The 20808-nt window shown below is 44.4% G+C and overlaps 1 protein-coding gene across 2 annotated transcripts in view; it reads left to right on the forward strand.

Annotated features, from left to right (window-relative positions):
• The window catches only part of LOC120920784 (SLAM family member 5-like), a 135713-nt gene that overhangs the window by 102359 nt on the left and 12546 nt on the right, over positions 1-20808 (forward strand). For both annotated transcript variants that reach the window (XM_040333079.1, XM_040333080.1), the window contains exons 5-6: positions 1161-1253; positions 6219-6301. In XM_040333079.1, coding sequence (XP_040189013.1) covers positions 1161-1253; positions 6219-6301 — 176 coding nt within the window. The remainder of the gene's footprint in view (positions 1-1160; positions 1254-6218; positions 6302-20808) is intronic.

Here is a 20808-nt window from a genome sequence, read left to right on the forward strand (position 1 = left end):
CCACTTCCCTACCATGCATCATGATTTGACGGCGGCAGGAACCCTATGTCCCTCTGGGCCGCCGTCATATGATGTCTCTTTCTTTCCGAGCCTCTTGGGGGCGCGCATGCAACCACCGGCGGCTAACGCAGGCGCATCACTCGGCACCCAATGGCGACCGCGATGTCCTCCGGGCACCCACGATTGCCCGTGAACACAGCAGAACCGCGGATCTGTGTGTGTAAAGACACAGATCCATGTCCTGTTATAGGAGAGGAGACTGATGTGTGTTTCCAGTACAGAGGAAAACACATCAGTCTCCTCCCCTTGTGAGTCCCCTCTACAGTTAGAATCACTCCCTAGGATACACATTTAACCCCTTCCTCGCCCCCTAGTGTTAACTCCTTCCCTGCCAGTCACATTTACACAGTAATGAGTGCATTTTTATAGCTCTGATCGCTGTATAAATGTGAATGGTCCCAAAATAGTGTCAAGAGTGTCCACCGCACTATCGCAGTCATGATAAAAGTCGCAGATCGCCAACATTTCTAGTAAAAAAAATAACAATAAAAATGCCATAAATTTAGCCCCTATTTTGTAGACACTAACTTTTGCGCAAACCAAACGATATACACTTATTGCGTTTTTTTTTTTACCAGAAATATATAGAAGAATACCTATAACTGAGGATTTTTTTTTTTATGGGATATTAATTTTAGCAAAAAGTAAACAATATTGTTTGTTTGTTTTTTTTCAAAATTGTCGCTCTGTTTTTGGTTATAGTGCAAAAAGGTGATCACATACCACCAAAAGAAAGCTCTATTTGTGGCGAAAAAAATTGTATTTGGGTACAGTGTTGCATGACTGAGCAATTGTCATTCAAAGTGTAACAACGCTGAAAGCTGAAAATTGGTCTGAGCAGGAAGGGAGTGAAAATGTCCAGTATTGAAGTGGTTAAGATTGCATTTGGGTGCACATGAATTCAGAGACACGGGTATTTTCTGTACTTTAAAATGTGCTTAGCCTGAAAATTGGAAACGAATGCAGCCACTACATCTAAGAAATGCTAAGCTGCATTACATTCGGTCATTAGATGTTTGTTATTGAGTTTCGGTAAACCTTTAATACCCTCCTTCCCCTCAAAACTTTGTTTTAAACCAATTTTAATTTCTGGCCCATAGGGTCATCAACGTTGACAGAGGATGATGGCCAGACACAAGTGGCAATTTCTGATCACCAACGCTATGGTTCATCTGAGGAAGAGGAAGAGCATGGTGCGTATGTGACAAATGGCTCAAGCTATAACAACAATTTTTTGTCATAATAACACTCATTCTCAGGAATGAGAGATGCAAATAACAATGACTTGGCTGAAAACTATAATAACTGTAGCGCCCCCTTACTTTCAGTATTGGCACTACACTAAAGTTAGTGGGGAATGGGAGAGTTATTTTGCTCCCATTCACAATTTGCTAAATTTCTGAACTGTCCTGTAGGTCAGTCTGCGCTCCAGGGATGCGATCCCATCCCTGGGCGACAGTTGGCGCTAGAGGGGTTCTTCCCCAGAAGCCAATTGGAGGAGTTTTCCCTCGCGAGGCATGCTGGGGGAGAGTATATCTATGGCAGACGCCATTTTGTGTGGTTCTTCGTGGGTTCCAGGTGTGGCACCCACCTTTAGGGTGTGCGCATCCAACAGACCCCGGCGATGGCCTACCAGGCCGGGGTCACACGCTACGCGGAGCTCCATGTTCCTGAAAAGGGGCCCCAGTGACTTACTGGGTTCCCAGCTCTACTGAGGAGATCCCAGGCTGGATGCCGTTCGATGGGGGGTCGGCTTGAGGAGAACCTGGAGGCAGGTTGTCCAACAGGGCTTGAACGAACCATCAGGGATCTGGTGACCGGGACATTGACAGGTACACTTCAACTGTCACCCGGTGACCCTTATTTAATCTACTGGGAAGATCGCTCAATCCGTTTGGTTCACTTAAAGTACTAGGCCTGTGGCAGAGGCCCTAGAGCCAGGCCTGTGGCAGAGGCCTGTTCCTCCCAGCAACCTAAAGTGACGCTTCGGCTGCCAGGCTTGTGGCAGAAGTCAGTCCGGGGGCACTTCACCCACTCTGGCTAGAGTGGCGACGAACTGTAACTATTACTGTGCTGTTGAGAGCACGATTGCTCGGTTTTTATCCAGGCCTGATACTGCAAAGTTCTCTTTTGCTTCATCAAAGTTTTTGTTATACCTCATGTTGATGTTGGCCATGTTGGGCCTGGAAATAAAGCATTTGAAAACCTTTATTCATTGAATTGCTACTACTCTACTCATCAACTACACCCCTAGACAACACTGAGAGGTAACTTAATATGCCGATCCCAACAACAACCAGCGGCTCCTGAGGGAGTAGCGCTACATAACTATTGTAAAGAACACCTGTATTACAGCTTAGGGAACGGGGACGTAACCGTCCCTCCAATAGCCCCTGTAGTGGCTGGGTCTGTCACAGGAACTAAGTCTAATGACTCCTATTGTGTATGTGTAAACATGGTATTGTCAATTGTGTAAAAAATACAATTCACATCATTGTAAGTTATTTGAATTGTCAACTGAATGCAAATAAATGCTATAACATCCCGAAAACTGCTCCTGCCTCACTTCACATCTCTAGCCAGTACTGGTCTCTCTATGGGCTTTGACTCCTCATTTACCTATTAAACTATCAAACAATGATAGTTGTATGTAGTTCCTCCTTGCTTTTGATTACAGCAAGTAGAACAGTCCACCACCTGGTTCCTCTAACACGTTTTGACTCTTCTACTGGAGTTTAGTCATAGAACCATGATTTTCCCATAAAACCACTCATCTACCCATACATTTCCCACACACCTATAAAATTCTGTGCATATCTGAGCTATCTGGACTACCTAGAAGACATTTCAGTACCTGATTAGCGAGTGAGTGGACTTGTACTCAACTCACCAGGCACATCAAATGAATCAGCTCTGGAAGCTCAACTCCTGTCAACATCTTTTATTTTATTTTGGCGACAAGGAAGGCTCAGAGCCTCTGTCAGAGTTTATTTCAATTTGTGTACTTTTTAGAGTGATTCCCCTCACGTCAGTAGTGTAATTAGGTTTTGTGCTGCCCTAGGCCTGACTAAACTCGTACACCCCCTAATTTAAATATGACCCACCCCTTCCTGTCAAGGCCACACCACTTTCTGTTTAAGACCCACCCTGGACATTTTGAGTGGGGACACTTGTTTTAAGGGCTTGGGGGCAATAGATTCCCTTAATTTGCATAGACTTTCTCTCACTTCCTGTTTAGCTATGGGGCAGGAAGTGTAGGGAAAGCTCTGCAATGGGACAGGGATGGTAAAAAAATAAACTGACAGGGGCTATAACCATCCCTTACTCTATCCAAAATGAAAAAAAAAGTGTTCTACTTGTTCTAGGCACAAATTTCTAATAATTTTATGGAGAGGACTAAGAAGATATAACCATGCCTTATAGCGCAGTGAGGAGGGTTTGTGGTCCAGGATGATAGGACAAAATTAGAAGCAGTGCCCCCCCACACAGTTGCAGAATGCCGGCCGTCTGCATGCCGGAAGCAGTGTGGACGCTTTATGGAGGTGCTAGACTAATTTGCCTCTCAGTCCAGTTTGTCCCATAAGACTGGCACTACACTAACAGTGAAACGCAAGCCGGCAGGACTCTCTTTCCGTGTTGCCCCCCTGCAAAGTGCTGCCCTAGGCCTGGGCCTTGTTGGCCTAGGCCAGGATACAGCATTGCCTCACTGTGGAAAGTGATGGGGCAAAACAAAAAAATTATTTCAAGTAGTGTGAGAAAGGGTTGCAATATCTGGCAATGTTTTTATTGTGGTCTGTGCCTTCCAATTCTTGTTATAACGTCTACCCCCATTTCTTTTACTGGGGTCACAGGGATGAATACCCCAAATGAGAAACAAATGGCTGTAGTTAGACTTTAAACGGGTCAGCCCTCAACACTAATGGTATGTATCTTCATACCAAAATGCATTGTTATGTTGTTTGCACCCAATTTTAATTTTAATTGATTTAAATAGTGTAATTCTGGTCAATGCAATTCTGCATTTGCAATACATTACAACACTACTTGAACGCTCTATTAAAAACTATGGATTTTCTAATTTTTGCATTACCATATATCAGGGTTTGACAAATTTGCTTGGAATCTAGGAGCCAGCTAAAAAAGTTAGGAGTCAGAAAACGCACCCCGTCCCGACGAGCTAGCGCGCAGAAGCGAACACATATGTGAGCAGCGCCCGCATATGTACACGGTGTTCAAACCACACATGTGAGGTATCGCCACGATCGTTAGGCCCCATACACACGAGAGGATTTATCCGCGGATAAATCCTCTCAAAGATTTCCGCAGATTTCTATGCGATGGAGTGTACACACCATCGCATTGGAATCCGCGCGGAAATCCTCTGGCGATGACGTGTCGCGCCGTCGCCGCGATTATGACGCGGCGACGGGCGCGACGCTGTCATATAAGGAATTCCACGCATGCGTCAAATCATTACGACGCGTGCGGGGAATCCCTTTGGACGGATGGATCCGGTGAGTCTGTACAGACCAGCGGATCCATCCGTTGGGATGGATTCCAGCAGATGGATTTGTTGTGCATGTCAGCAAATATCCGATCTGCTGGAATCCATCCCAGAGGAGATTTCTCCGCGGAAACAGATCCGCTGGCGTGTACACAACATAGGATCTATCCGCAGAAACCCATTTGCTGGGATTTATCTGCGGATGGATTCTATCGTGTGTATGGGGCCTTAGAGCGAGAGCAATAATTCTAGCCCTAGACCTCCTCTGTAACTCAAAACATGCAACCTGTAGATTTTTTTAAACGTCGCCTATGAAGATTTTAAAACTTTTAGTTTGTCGGCATTCCACGAGCGGACGCAATTTTGAAGCGTGACTTGTTGGGTATGAATTTACTCGGCGTAACATTATCTTTCATAATATAAAAAAAAATGGGGATAACTTTACTGTTGTCCTATTTTTTTTATTAAAAAAAGTGTAATTTTTTCCCCAAAAAGTGCGCTTGTAAGACCGCTGCGCAAATATGACGTGACAGAAAGTATTGCAACAATCGCCATTTTATTCTCTAGGGTGTTAGGATAAAAAATATATATAATGTTTGGGGGTTCTAATTAGAGGGAAGAAGATGGCAGTGAAAATAGTGAAAAATAGTGAAAAATGACATTAGAATTGCTTTTTAACTTGTAATGCTTAACTTGTAATACCAAAGGCCACCACCAGATGGCGCCAGCGCACATATCTGGTGGTAATAACTTGTAATACCAACGGCTCACCACCAGATGGCGCCAGCTCACAAAAAAAAAATATATATTTTTTTTTTTTTTGCCCACCTTCCAAGCCAAGTCGCCAGGATGCTATTTCTAGTCGCCATGGCGACCTGGCGACCGGGATTTGTCGAGCCCTGCCATATATAACCCGAGTTTTTCAGCACATTTTTTTGTGTGCTGAAAAAGCCCCCGACGGCTTATACTCGAGTCTCTCCAATCTGCATACCTGATCTCCTGCTGTTTCACGCAGTCAGTTGGCGGCTGTCGTGTGCAACAAAGCCCCATCTCCTCCTCGTCCGTGATCAGGTATGCAGTTCGGAACAGTGAGGCATTCAATGGGCACAGTGAGGCATTCAATGGGCACAGTGGGGCTGCAAATGGGCACCGTGGGGCTGCAAATGGGCACAGTGAGGTTGCAAATGGGCACAGTGAAGCAACAGATGGGCATTGTTGACCCTCTTTTCCACTTACAGTAGCTGCTGCATTTCCCACCCTAGACTTATACTCAAGTTAATACGTTTTCCCATTTTTTTGTGAAAAAATTAGGTGCCTCAACTTAATATTCGGGTCAGCTTATACTCGAGTATACACAGTATTTAAAATGGATGAGAGAGGCCTGAGATCTCCACACTTGATTTCCAAGTACTAAGTAGCTGCGGTATCCATTATGAACCCATGCCACTCTCATTGTTGGATTTTTAACTTGTTTATGCTCTGGAGACTGCAGAAGAATGATGGTAACGCCTGAGAATACCTCTGTTGTAGTATGAAGAGTGGCATCCCTTGGTGGGCAGCAGCAGGGCCTAAGGAGAGATGATCATTGGAGTTCTCAAATGCTATAAGACGCAAGCAGGTAAATAAGCTTACCAAACCTATAACTTTTTTCTAGGTAGAGAACAAATTCAACAAGAAGCTGACACGTTGTATTGTGAAGCAACCTTTCCCACTGACACTGATAATCCCAGCATTCAGGTAAATTACTAAGGCATTTTACTGCTTGTGGCAAAATGTTTCTCTTGTGCTTTGTAGAGCATAGCTTGGTTAATGACTGACACTTAGGTTGGACGACTAACAAAAATGTATTCCATTAAGCGGACATGGTACGATTACATAAACAATTTGATCCATAATATGTAATCGTAGTTTTCTGCATGGCAGGTCAGGTTACAGTTTGTGTCTGCGGTTTTAGTATATGCCAGTGTGCACCCTTTAAAGGTTATTTTTTTTCTCTAAATCACGGGTGTCCAACCTTTTGATCTGCCTAGGCCACATTGGAAGAAGAGGAATTGTCTTGGACCACACATAAAATACACTAACAATAAGGATAGCCGATGCGCAGAAATAGTCAGGCAGATCATAAGTGAACAATCACTGTTATAGATAATGGGGCAGATCCACAAACGAATTACGCCGGCGTATCTATGGATTTATTGGATAATTTTTTAAATGCCCCGTCGTATCTCTGTTTTGTATCCACAAAACAAGATACGACTGACAGGCGTACGTCTTAGTACGCCGTCGGATCTTAGGTGCATATTTACGCTGGCCGCTAGGTGGCGTTTCCGTCGAATTCTGCGTAGAGTATGCAAATTAGCTAGATACGGCGATCCACGAACGTACGTCCGGTCGGCACATTTTTTTACGTCGTTTCTGTAAGGATTTTTTCGCCGTATAGTTACCCCTGCTATATGAGGCGTATCCTATGTTAAGTATGGTCGTCGTTCCCGCTTACGAAATTTGAAAATGTTACGTCGTTTGCGTAAGTCGTTCTCGAATAGGGCTTTGCGTAAAATGACGTCACCGTCGTAAGCATTGGCTTGTTCCGGTTTAATTTCGAGCATGCGCACTGGGATACCCCCACAGACGGCGCATGCGCTGTTTAAAAAAAAACGTCATTTACGTCGGGTCACGACGTATTAACATAAAACACGCCCCTATCACATACATTTGAATTGCGCGCCCTTACGCCGCCTAAGTTACACTACGCCGCCTTAACTTATGGCGGAAATTCTTTCAGGATACAAAAAAAAACTGTAAGTTACAGCAGCGTAGCGTATCAGAGATACGCTACGCTGGACGGAAGAATGCTCCGCGCTACGTGGATCTGCCCCAATGTACTTATCTGAGTAATAACACTTAATTTTTTTGTAATATTTTTTTACTATAAAAGTAAAAGGGGGCAAAATAAAAATAGTGCAATAGTTGTTTTTGATAACTAATGAAGAATATTTGTTTGGATGGATGTAGTAGCAATTCTCAATGAATTCTCAAGGTGCTCATCAGATGTTTAGGTTCTAATTTTTCCCTTTATGTGCTTCATTCTTGAAAATAGTGGCTCACAAATATAGGTGCTACCAAATACTTGAATAAGGTGTGGTTCTGAAGAGTGGGATATTTTTCTTTGGGAGGATAAAACGTACAAAAGCCCAGTAAGGAAACACGGTCAAATTTCTTCCACCACATGTGTTCACTTATGTCCTGTACACACGAGCGGTTTTCCCATCTGAAAAAAACAATGGTTTTCCCGACGGAATTCCTCTCAAGCCTGTCTTGCATGCACACGGTCACACAAAAGTCCGGTGAACTTTTGACTGCCAAAAACGTGGTGACTTAAAAGATTGCGACAAGCCGACAAAATGAAGCTCAATGCTTCCGAGCATGCATCGAATTGTTTCCAAGCATGCTTTTTTTTTTTCCCGTCGGAAAAGCATACAGACGAACGGGTTTCCCGCTAGGATTTATTCCTGATGGGGAAAAAGAGATCCTGCTCTCTTTTTTTTTTTTCTGGCAGTTTTCCCGTGAGAAAAAGTCAGATGGAGCATAAACACGGTCGGGATTCCAGACGAAAAGCTCTCATCGTAGTTTTTCCGACAGGAAAACCAGTCATGTGTACGGGGCATTAGTATAAAGCATTTTTACCAAAAAAATCAAAAATATTTAAGTATGTTTACGATTTTGTGTTCAAAGCAATCTTGGGCTGCATGCAACCTGTGGGCCATAGGTTGGACACCCCTGCTTTAAATAAACAGAACTAAAATAAATGTTGATAAGTGGTGTTAATACATGTCCATGTATTGCTTTTGATGGATCATAAAGCCTAAAACGATTGTGAAATTCCTAAAATGTCTTATTAGTGTGGAGTGTAAATGTATAATAACAAAAATTGCAATAAAAACTATAAAAAAAAAAAGGTGGAAAGGCAAAACGGAGAAAATAATATTGTTTTCAAGATTTAAGGGTCACTGGTAGTTTCCAAGATTTGTGTAGATACAAGGTACAAATTCGCTTCTGCAAGGTTTTCGCAATATGTTTCTGGTACATTGCATGGTAAATTGCATACCAACAAAATAAAAATAAAAATACAGATCCGACCTCCAACACTCTTTTTCTGACAATCAGGCTGGGTCCACACTGATACAACACGATAGTAATCCGACTTTCAGGCTGGGTTCACACTTGTCCGACAAACGCTCCTACATTAGCAGCTCATGTCACATGACGTGTGAAAATCAATGTTTCCCTATGAGAGCTGTCTAAGGCTGGGTTCACACTACTACACTACTTTCATCCTACTTTGCTCTGTGTTCAATGTTTCCCTATGAGAGCGTCTTGTAGCGTCCTACACAAGTCGGTCAGTACCCTGTACTACTGTACTACTTTTGGTCCTACATTGATCCTACTTCAGGCCCATTGAATATCATTGAAGTCGGACCAAAGTAGTATCCTGTTCATGAAAGTAGGATGGATGTAGGACCAATGTAGGATAAATGTAGGACCAATGTAGCAGAGCAAAGTAGGATGAAAGTAGTGTAGTAGTGTGAACCCAGCCTCAGTCCTACATTGATCCTACATTGGTCCTACATCCATCGACTTTCATGAACAGGATACTACTTTGATCCGACTTTGTGATAGTCTGACTTGTTCTTTGACCAATCAAAACAATCCCAGTGTGAGATCAATTTATTTTACTGCTGCTATAGGCTGGGTTCACACTACTACACTACTTTCATCCTACTTTGCTCTGCTACATTGGTCCTACATTTATCCTACATTGGTCCTACATCCATCCTACTTTCATGAACAGGATACTACTTTGGTCCGACTTCAATGATATTCAATGGGCCTGAAGTAGGATCAATGTAGGACCAAAAGTAGTACAGGGAGCATTTTCAAAGTCGGACCGACTTGTGTAGGACCAATGTAGGACACTACAAGACGCTCTCATAGGGAAACATTGAACACCGAGCAAAGTAGGATGAAAGTAGTGTAGTAGTGTGAACCCAGCCTCAATCACAATGTCGGATGTCAAAAGTCAAATGGTTAGGACAAGGATCCTACTTTGATCCGACTTCAATGATATTCAATGGGCTGAAGTAGGATCAAAGTAGTACAGGGAGCATTTTCAATGTCGGACCGACTTGTTTTCGGACCAGTTAAGATGGCTCTCATAGGGAAACATTGATTTTCACACGTCATGCGACATGAGCTCCCAATGTCAGAGTGTATGTCGGACCAGTGTGAACATAGCCTCAATGGTTACTAGTCAGGCTGGGTTCACACTATACCACACGACAGCAGTACGACTTTCATCCTACTTTGCTCTGCGACATCTGTCCTACATTGGTCCTACATTGATCCTACATTGATCCTACATCCATCAGACTTTCATGAACAGGATACTACTTTGATCCGACTTTGGGATAGTCTGACTTGTTCTGTGACCAATCAAAACAATCCCAGAGTGAGATAAATTCCTTTTACTGCTGCTGTAATCACATGTCGGATGTCTGGTAAGGACAAGGCTCCTACTTTGGTCCGACTTCAATGATATTCAATTGGCTGAAGTAGGATCAATGTCAGACCAAAGTAGTACAGGGAATGTTTATATAGTCGGACCGACTTGTGCCGGACCAGTTAAGACAGCTCTCATAGGGAAACATTGATTTTCACACGTCATGCGACATGAGCTCCTAATGTCGGAGCGTTTGTCGGACAAGTGTGAACCCAGCCTAATACAATTACTGCAGAGTGTCCCTCGTTGTGTCAATCATTGGAATTATCCCAAAAGCTTATCTCCCATTTTGAATCTCACTCCTCACTCAGGAAAAAACTTAAGACCCACCTCTTCTGAAGGATCGAACGACACTGGAAGTAAAGCGCCTTGAGGCAATTTAGTTTGCATTAGTAGCGCTACATAAGTTACTCACTCACTGTATAGCTAGATTTTTCCTGAATATTTCACCTCTTTGCTGGAGAAGGTGTAGACAGACAGGTACTGTTCTCCATATGGAAACATGTAAGGACCTAACAAGTTTCTGGAACAAAATATGTCAACTTATCGCCCAAATCTTGGAAATGATCACTATGCGTGATCTGGAATTAGCCCTCCTATGATTGGTTGGGTAGTGAAAGCTTTCCTATGGAATTTCACAATATTTTAGTACTTGCACTCTTGGCTGCTAAATTGTTCATTACCAGATCATGGAGGAGCGACTTACCAATATGAAAAAGCTCTTGCTATCAGAACTGGTTCTTATTCTAAATTACAACAAATATGGAACCCTTGGATCAGGGCTGGACTGGGACAGAAATTTGGCCCTGGACTTCATCCAGACTGGCCCACTTTGACAGGTCTCTCCATGGCGGCCGGACTCCCACACCCCCCCCCCCGGCCACCCAAGCCCCCTCTCCCCCTTCACTAGCCACTAACCGTTCTACTTTATTATAGTAGAAGGGCTGGTACTGCTCCTCTTATAAGCAGTACCAGTGGGGAAGCTAGACATTATTTCCTCCCCCCATGATCCTCTGTCGTCGTCCCTGCATCTCTGTTCCCCCCCCAGGTGAGCGCTGCGGGGAGGGAGAGATAGAGGAGTGGAGGGGGGCGGCAGTCTGCTGTCACTGAAGCCGGCCCACTGAGCCATCGGCCCACTGGGAAACTCTCTGTAGTCCCAATGGCCAGTCTATCCCTGCCTTGGATCCATTGGTTGTCTCTGTCACAATAAATTATGTACTCTACTATTTGTTGCAAATGTAATTTCATATCTGTATTCACCCCTGGTTTTACTTCTCTCCTACTTGATGTTGTACTTTTGTTATGCCTTTGTTATAATGTTTTGTTGAAAAAAAAAAGACACTACAGGAAAAAATGAATGTAAGCAGAAATTAAACTATACATTACTCATTGAGAGAAAAGCAAATAATTGGTTTAATTAAAGTGTCAGGGCAACATATAAACATATTTTCAGTACCTCTCTCCAATATATATACACTTTGCCATGTTCTGTTTAAAAAAAAAAAAACATTTGCAAGCATGGAAACATACCTGTTAATCCTGCTTCATCCGACCGACGTAAGTTTCCTACGCCGTCGGAGCCTGGGCGCATATTTACGCTGGCCGCTTCCATTGATTTACGTGTCTAAAATGCAAATGACCGAGATACGCCGATTCACTAACATACTTGTGCCCGTCGCAGTAGTATTCGTTTACGTAAGGCGTACGTCCGGCGTAAAGTTATTCCACCTATAGGAGGCGCATCCCATGCAAAGGTATGGATGACGGAACAGCCGTCGTATTTTACGTCGTTTACGTAGTAGTACGTGAATAGGGCTGGGCGTAGGTTACATTAATGTCGTAGGCATTGAGCCGTCGTATCTTAGGGAGTATGTTCGACGTGATTCTGAGCATGCGCCGTTCGTTCAGAGCATCATTTGCATGGGGTCACGGTTCATTTAAATGGATCACGCCCACCATCCACTTACTTTGAATTAGGGGGGCTTACGCCAAATGATTTACGTTACGCTGGCGCAGCGTAGGGAGCGAGTGATTTGTGAATACTCTCCTTGCCTCTCTGGGATACGTCGGCGTATCACATATGAGATGCGCTACGCCAGGAACAAAGATGCGCCGATCTACCTGAATCTGGCCCTTTAAGTCTAGGTTCACATATGTGCGCAGTGGATGCGGTTTTCACCACATTCAATTCGCATGACATGTGAATGTGACCGGCTCTGTGTGTGATGCAGTTTCCAAAAGGGTCCTGTGCATTTTTGGGTCTGGTTCAGGTGCGAATTAAGACAAAAATTCAAACCTGAACATACCTGAACAGAAACTGGAACCCGCGGCTGCACATATGTGAACCCAGCCTAATAGTTCCACATCCCAATAATTATACTTACAGGTATGAAAGACCATGGGATAATTTGCTCCCTTTCTTGTTGTGATGCAGTGTTGGGTTCTAGAGCATCCCATCACCAGGCGTAAGTAAATGACTGAGATTTACTCTGGTCCCAATCGCCACCGACACCACCAAAACCATCATCAGAAGCTTTCCCGAGACAGCACATTGCCAAACGACATTGGGCCAGATTCAGGTAGATACGTTACACCGCCGCAAGTTTTCATCGCAAGTGCCTGATTCACAGAGCACTTGCAATGAAAACCTACGCTGGCGGCCTCCGGCGTAAGCCCGCGTAATTTAAAGGGGCGTGTGCCATTTAAATTCGGTGCGCTCCTGCGCCGGACCTACTGCGCATGCTCCGTTTCGAAATTCCCGCCGTGCTTTGCGTGAACTGACGTCATTTTTTCGATCGGCGACGTGCGTAGCGTACTTCCGTATTCCCGGACGTCTTACGCAAACGACGTGAATTTTTAAAACTCGACGCGGGAAAGACGGCCATACTTTATACAGCACATACGTGTGCTGTGTAAAGTTAAGGCACCACAAAACGACGACTAACTTTGCGACGGGAAACTAGACTAGCGGCGACGTAGCGAACACGAAAAACCGTTGTGGATCGCCGTAACTCCTAATTTGCATACCCGACGCTGGTTTACGACGCAAACTCCCCCCAGCGGCGGCCGCGGTACTGCATCCTAAGATCCGACAGTGTAAAACAATTACACCTGTCGGATCTTAGGGATATCTATGCGTAACTGATTCTATGAATCAGTCGCATAGATACTCTGAGAGATACGACGGAGTATCTGAGATACTCCGTCGTATCTCGGCTTTGAATCTGGGCCCAATATCCTGCAATACAGTACACTTTTATTAGTGTAAGTATTACACTTTTATTCTTGGGTCCAACACAAACCATGTTTGCGACTACCTTACCTGACACATAAAAATGTCAAAAAGTTTACACAACAAAATAATTATAAACATGATTTTTTATATTTATGATAAAGCAAACCAAGGAGAATGCTGGTAGGACCAATAGCCGGTTCTATAAAAATAAAATATTCAAAAGACAGTTATTGGCAGTTACAATCATCCTACAGCTGCCAGGGGAGATAAAGCAAAGGATATTTATATGTACACATAAGCCCGCCAGAACAGCCGCCAAACTAGTTGGTTTTCTTTCAAACAATCAATCTCCTGATAAGACTTGTTCCTTAAATACCTTAGATACAAAGAAACTAGTTATTTTTTCGGGAGTGCCACTTTCATAACTGCTTTTGTGACGGTATGAGGAACAAGAATGTGGATGTGCTTTGTTTCTACTTTCACTTATTTCCCGCTTTATTTTTTCTGTTTCATCAGAATAAAAGGAATTGGCACACTACTAAAAGGAAGCTATAACAGTTTTGTTCATTTTCACTTTATTTAAAAAAAAAATTGTAATGAGTTTTTAACCACTTGAAGACCAAGCCTTTTTCTGTAATTCGTTGCAAGTTAAAGCGGAGGTTCACCCTCAAACTGAACTTTCTATCTATCATTTCTGCAAGCCTTAATAAATGCCTGTAGCGTTGTCATTTCTTTCAAGATCTGTACCCTTACCTGTATTCAGCCTCACTTCCAGGTCTTCTTCCCTGCGGGGAGTGGGTGTGTCGCTCCTTTTCCCAGACGAGGCGTAATGGGAGCTGTGCGCAAGGTCTCCTGGGAGTGACGTTTCAACACTCACAGGAGACCATCCGAAATAGCTAGGCATGTATTCTCGCTCTAACTTGAGTGTCACGTGACGCGGGAAGCGGGTCACATGACTCCCAAAGCGAGTCATGTGACGAGGAATCCAGGAAGTGTTTGCTTGTGAGCTTCACAATGCCCACAAGCAAGATGGAAAAGCCCTGGACCAATTTTTATAAGTTATTATTTTTGACGAAAACAGAACCTCCGCTTTAAAATCAGATTTTTTTGCTAGAAAATTACTTAGAACCCCCAAAAGCGTTATATATATATATATATATATATATATATATATATATATATAATGTGTGTGTGTGTATATATATATATATATATATACACATATACACACACACACAGGCCCGGATTCACAAAGCACTTGCGCCGACGTATCTCCAGATACGCCGCGTAAGTGCAAATATGCGCCGTCGTATCTGTGTGCCGTACCCACAAACTAAGATTCGCCTAAAAACAGGCTTCATTCCACCAACGTAACTTGCCTACGCCGGCGTAGAGTGGGCGCATATACGCTACGCCGCCGTAAGTTAGAGAGGCAAGTACAGTATTCACAAACAACTTGCGTCCTAAGTTACGGCGGCGTAGTGTAAATGTGCCGGCGTAAGCGCGCCTAATTCAAATGTGGAAGGAGTGGGCGTGTTTTATGTAAATTAAGCATGACGTTTTGAACGAACGGCGCATGCGCCATCCGTGGAAGTAACCCAGTGTGCATGCTCCAAATTACGCCGCAAAAAATACTCATTGCTTTCGACGTGTACGTAAATTACGGCCAGCCCCATTCACGGACGACTTACGCAAACGACGTAAACATTTTAAAATTTTACGCGGTTCCGACGTCCATATTTAACATTGGCTGCGCCATCTTTTTGGTGGTTTATCTTTACACCTGAAAACGCCTTACGTAAACGGCGTATCTTTACTGCGACGGGCAAGCGTACGTTCGTAAATAGGCGTATCTCGCTGATTTACGCATTCTAGGCGTAAATCAGCGTACACGCCCCTAGCGGCCAGCGTAAATAGACAGCTAAGATACGACGGTGCCGGCGATCATATCTTAGCAACATTTAAGCGTATCTCAATTTGAGAATACACTTAAATATACGACGGTGCAGATTCAGAGTTACGACGCCGTATCTACTGATACGCCGTCGTATCTCTACCTGAATCTGGCTAAACATCTATGAAATAGTTAATACCTGAATAAATAAATGTAAACTAAATACACAAATAACTAAAAATCATCACAAATAATATAAATTAATAATATTTAATAATTTATAAATAATCATAATTAACCCCCGACCTTAATATATTAATCACAAATTAATATTTAATAATAATTGTATTATTATTATTACATTACTTTTTTTGTTTGGGTGTTCATTTTTATTATTATTATTATTATTATTATTAACACCCAAACCCAAACAAAAAATAAATTAATAATAATAATAATAATTTTCTCATATCACACTGGACAGCTGCATAAAGGTTCCCATGCTGCATTTGGGTGCCACAACAGCGAGGAAAGTTTGATACTATTAACCCCTTGGATAATTAATCTACTGGTCAATCTAAGATATGATCCTCACCAGTGCCGGCCCAAGACATTGTGTGCTGTCTGGGACCAAGAATAAAATGCTGCCCCCCCCCCCCCCAAAAAAAAAATCACGCCTACCAAAAGGCCCCCACATTCATTATTTTATATCATGATAACTAAAGGGGACACGTCATGGCTCTATACAAGTATAAAGGAGTAAAAAGAGAACCTGTCATGGCTCTATACATGTGTATAGGAGTATAAAGAGAACCTGTCATGGCTCTATACATGTATATAGGAGTATAAAAAGAACCTGTCATGGCTCTATACATGTATATAGGAGTATAAAGAGGACGGTGTCAGTAGGGCAGTGGACGGTGTCAGTAGGGCAGTGGACGGTGTCAGTAGAGCAGTGGATGATGTCAGCAGCGTTGTACCTCCATCCAAAGACCTGAATCATCTCTACTGAACCCAACCCCATACAAACTGTTCACAAAGTGGCACTGTGCATTCTACAACCCTTTCAAGCACCTTTTAATTACAAAAAAAGCCAAAAAAATTCAAAGCAATCCACAAATAGAGAAGAAAATAACAGATTAAATATCACAGTGCCTGTAATACCACGCTTTCTCCTGCAAAAGCATCACTGGTTGCTAGGACATCAGTCCAGTGGCCCTCCATTCACTGTCTCTGGTTGCATCGGTGCCAGTAGCTGGGTGGGAGAGAGTGAGTGCACAGACAGACAGTGCAGTGTGACCTGGCTGCAGGACATTAGCCCTGCTGGAGCGGGGGAAGAAAGGAGGGGTTTGCATGCTGTATGAGGGTAGCTGATAGAAGGGGGGGTAGGCAACAGAGGAGGGGGTAGGCGACAGAGGGGAGTGGTGGCTTACAGAGAGGGGCGGGTTGACAGAGGAAGGGGGGTTGCTGACAGAGAGGGGGGCTGACATGGGTTGCTGACAGAGAGGGGGCTGATAGGGAGGTTGCTGACAGAGGCAGAGAGGGGGGCTGACAGAGAGGGGGGTTGCTGACAGAGGGGAGTGGCTTACAGAGAAGGGCAGGCTTACAGAGAGTGGCTTATAGAGAAGGGTGGGCTGACAGGGGTGGGTGGCTGACAGATGGGATTGCTGACAGAGAGGGAGGCTGATAGAGAGGGGGTTGCTGACAGAGGGGGGTGGCTTACAGAGAAGGGTGGGCTGACAGGGGGGTGGCTTATAGAGAGGAGCAGGCTGACAGAAGGGGGACACTGACAAGGGGGGTTGTTGACAGAGAGGGAGGCTGACAGGAGAGGCTGCTGACATTAATCACAAATTAATATTTAATAATAATTGTATTATTATTATTACATTACTTTTTTTGTTTGGGTGTTCATTTTTATTATTATTATTATTATTATTATTATTAACACCCAAACCCAAACAAAAAATAAATTAATAATAATAATAATAATTTTCTCATATCACACTGGACAACTGCAGGGGTGGTGATAAAGGTTCCCATGCTGCATTTGGGTGCCACAACAGCGAGGAAAGTTTGATACTATTAACCCCTTGGATAATTAATCTACTGGTCAATCTAAGATATGATCCTCACCAGTGCCGGCCCAAGACATTGTGTGCTGTCTGGGACCAAGAATAAAATGCTGTCCACCCCCCCCCAAAAAAAAAAATCACGCCTACCAAAAGGCCCCCACATTCATTATTTTATATCATGATAACTAAAGGGGACACGTCATGGCTCTATACAAGTATAAAGGAGTAAAAAGAGAACCTGTCATGGCTCTATACATGTGTATAGGAGTATAAAGAGAACCTGTCATGGCTCTATACATGTATATAGGAGTATAAAAAGAACCTGTCATGGCTCTATACATGTATATAGGAGTATAAAGAGGACGGTGTCAGTAGGGCAGTGGACGGTGTCAGTAGGGCAGTGGACGGTGTCAGTAGAGCAGTGGATGATGTCAGCAGCGTTGTACCTCCATCCAAAGACCTGAATCATCTCTACTGAACCCAACCCCATACAAACTGTTCACAAAGTGGCACTGTGCATTCTACAACCCTTTCAAGCACCTTTTAATTACAAAAAAAGCCAAAAAAATTCAAAGCAATCCACAAATAGAGAAGAAAATAACAGATTAAATATCACAGTGCCTGTGTCCCCCCCAATAGAGACCTCCATTACAGCAAGTCAAAAAAATGTGTGTGTGAACCTGTTAGGGGGCGGGGGCTGTAATACCACGCTTTCTCCTGCAAAAGCATCACTGGTTGCTAGGACATCAGTCCAGTGGCCCTCCATTCACTGTCTCTGGTTGCATCGGTGCCAGTAGCTGGGTGGGAGAGAGTGAGTGCACAGACAGACAGTGCAGTGTGACCTGGCTGCAGGACATTAGCCCTGCTGGAGCGGGGGTAGAAAGGAGGGGTTTGCATGCTGTATGAGGGTAGCTGATAGAAGGGGGGGTAGGCAACAGAGGAGGGGGTAGGCGACAGAGGGGAGTGGTGGCTTACAGAGAGGGGCGGGTTGACAGAGGAAGGGGGGTTGCTGACAGAGAGGGGGGCTGACATGGGTTGCTGACAGAGAGGGGGCTGATAGGGAGGTTGCTGACAGAGGCAGAGAGGGGGGCTGACAGAGAGGGGGGTTGCTGACAGAGGGGAGTGGCTTACAGAGAAGGGCAGGCTTACAGAGAGTGGCTTATAGAGAAGGGTGGGCTGACAGGGGTGGGTGGCTGACAGATGGGATTGCTGACAGAGAGGGAGGCTGATAGAGAGGGGGTTGCTGACAGAGGGGGGTGGCTTACAGAGAAGGGTGGGCTGACAGGGGGGTGGCTTATAGAGAGGAGCAGGCTGACAGAAGGGGGACACTGACAAGGGGGGTTGTTGACAGAGAGGGAGGCTGACAGGAGAGGCTGCTGACAGAGAGGGGGGCTTGCTGACAGAGGGGGGCGATAGGGGGGGTTTCTGACAGAGAGGGGGCTGCCAGGGGGTTGTTGCTGATGGGGGGATGTTGCTGACGGGGTTTGCTGACAGGGGGCGGCTTACAGAGAAGGGCAGGCTGCCAGTGTGCCCATCAATTGTCTGTACTGTCTGTACCCACTGCCCCATCAGAAGCTGCCAGTGTCAATTGCCGCTATTTGTCAGTGTCACCTGATCTGCTCACCTTTTAAGGACTGGTGACACTGGTCTCGGTCTGGTCTGGTGTGATTGGTAAGCATTAAGAAGACTTCAGTCTTCTCTTCTTCATTGGTTCCCTGGTCCAGGTAGGCACTCGGGTGGGAGGAGGTGGAGCCTGGAGGAGGTGGAGATGTTGTGGGCTGGAGTGCAGCCTGCAATGCGCTGCGGGAGGGAACCGCCGAGCCATGTGGATCTTAAAGTGGAGTTCCACCCATTTTTTTATGTTTGTCTGTGCTGCATGCTCTAATCTCATAGTGTTCAGAATGGACAATTTTTATTTAATTTGTTGCTTGTAAATACCTTTATTTTGTAGTCCTTCATTACCTCCTCCTCCTTATTTGCCTAGGCTATTTGCAAGGGTTTCTGGGATAGGCATCATGTTTCCCAGTAGTCCTTGCAAACCTGACTGAAACCTATTACATTGCTTGTGCACTGAGCATGTGCGAGATATGCAAAGCTGAAATCCAGAAAGTCATACAGTCTGGCTTCATGATGCCCACACTTAAGATGGCCACGGTCTATTTCTAGATTATAAACTATTTAAATGCTGTAACAACCTAACAAAATGGACCTTAGTTTACAGACTAACTTTACTAGAATACATTAAGCTTGTGTATTACAGGGGTATTTATATTTAAAAAGTGAAATTGTGGGTGGAACTCCCCTTTATGCTAGCCAGGCCAGCACTGGGACAGGCACTGTAGAATGCCGGCGCTGAGTCGACTGTGCCGAGACGAGGTCAGTGGAGGTGGAGTTCGGGCCCAGGGAGGAGTATGCTGCTCTCTCTCTGCTGCTGCTGCCGCGGCCGGAGGAGGACTCAGAGGAGAGGAGGTGGGTGGAGTCGTGGACTCGGAGAGCGCAGTGCAGGGAGAGAGGGAGGCTGGCCGCCTCCCTCTGACGTCACTGGTTGCTACACGCCAAGCGGGGCGGCCCTAGCAACCAGTTGGCAATCTTTAATTACGGTGGCAGCCAGACCTTGTTGGCAATCTTTAATTCCGGGACACTGTATTGTCCCGGAATGAAAGGACACAGGACACAAATACAAATTAAGGGATAATCCGGGACACGTGGTTACCCACTGCCCGGGTTTCCGGTGGGTGGAAACCCAGGCACATGTGCAGCGGAGCGGGCTTGCAGGCGTCATTTGCCGCCCCCTGAAAGTGCCGCCTGGGACCGAGGTACCATCGGGTCCCTTGGTAGGGCCGGACCTGATCCTCACAAGCTATAGTTTATAGTGGATAAATTAATACATCCTTTCTGGGACATATACATCTAAGCAGGGCTCAATTATATTCCTTGCTCACTTCCTTGATGGTTGATCCCCCTGAGAATATCCTGGTTTAATGTTTTTATCTTGCTCTGGTCACACATGATTCTCTTCATTGAAGATGTTCATATTACCCTGAAGAAGATCGCATTCACAGAGACATATTTTTCTTGTGTATTGTTGAATGCTAGTGTCCCTTGGACATTTATTATGTACATTTTCGATATATACCAGAGCTCATGTTGTTGTTGCTGTTTTTATTGATTTTTATATTAAATTGGACTAATAAAGCATTTTTTTTATTAATTTTTTATACAACCAAGTACATTTTTTTGTAAGCTGCGCAAAAGCCCTTGGAAGTTCTCTTTCTTTCCTTACAATTCTAATTGGGCTAGCAGCACCTTATTCACCACAGGGTAGGTGGGTTCCAATTTTTGTTTAACCACTTCAGCCCCGGAAGAATTTACCCCCTTCCTGACCAGGCCATTTTTTTTGCGATACAGCACTGCGTCGCTTTAACTGACAATTGCACGGTCGCGCGACACTGTCCCCACAAATAGAGATTTCTTTTGGTGGTATTT

The sequence above is a fragment of the Rana temporaria genome, chromosome 13 (assembly GCF_905171775.1).
Source record: "Rana temporaria chromosome 13, aRanTem1.1, whole genome shotgun sequence".
In the NCBI taxonomy this organism is placed as follows: domain Eukaryota; kingdom Metazoa; phylum Chordata; class Amphibia; order Anura; family Ranidae; genus Rana; species Rana temporaria.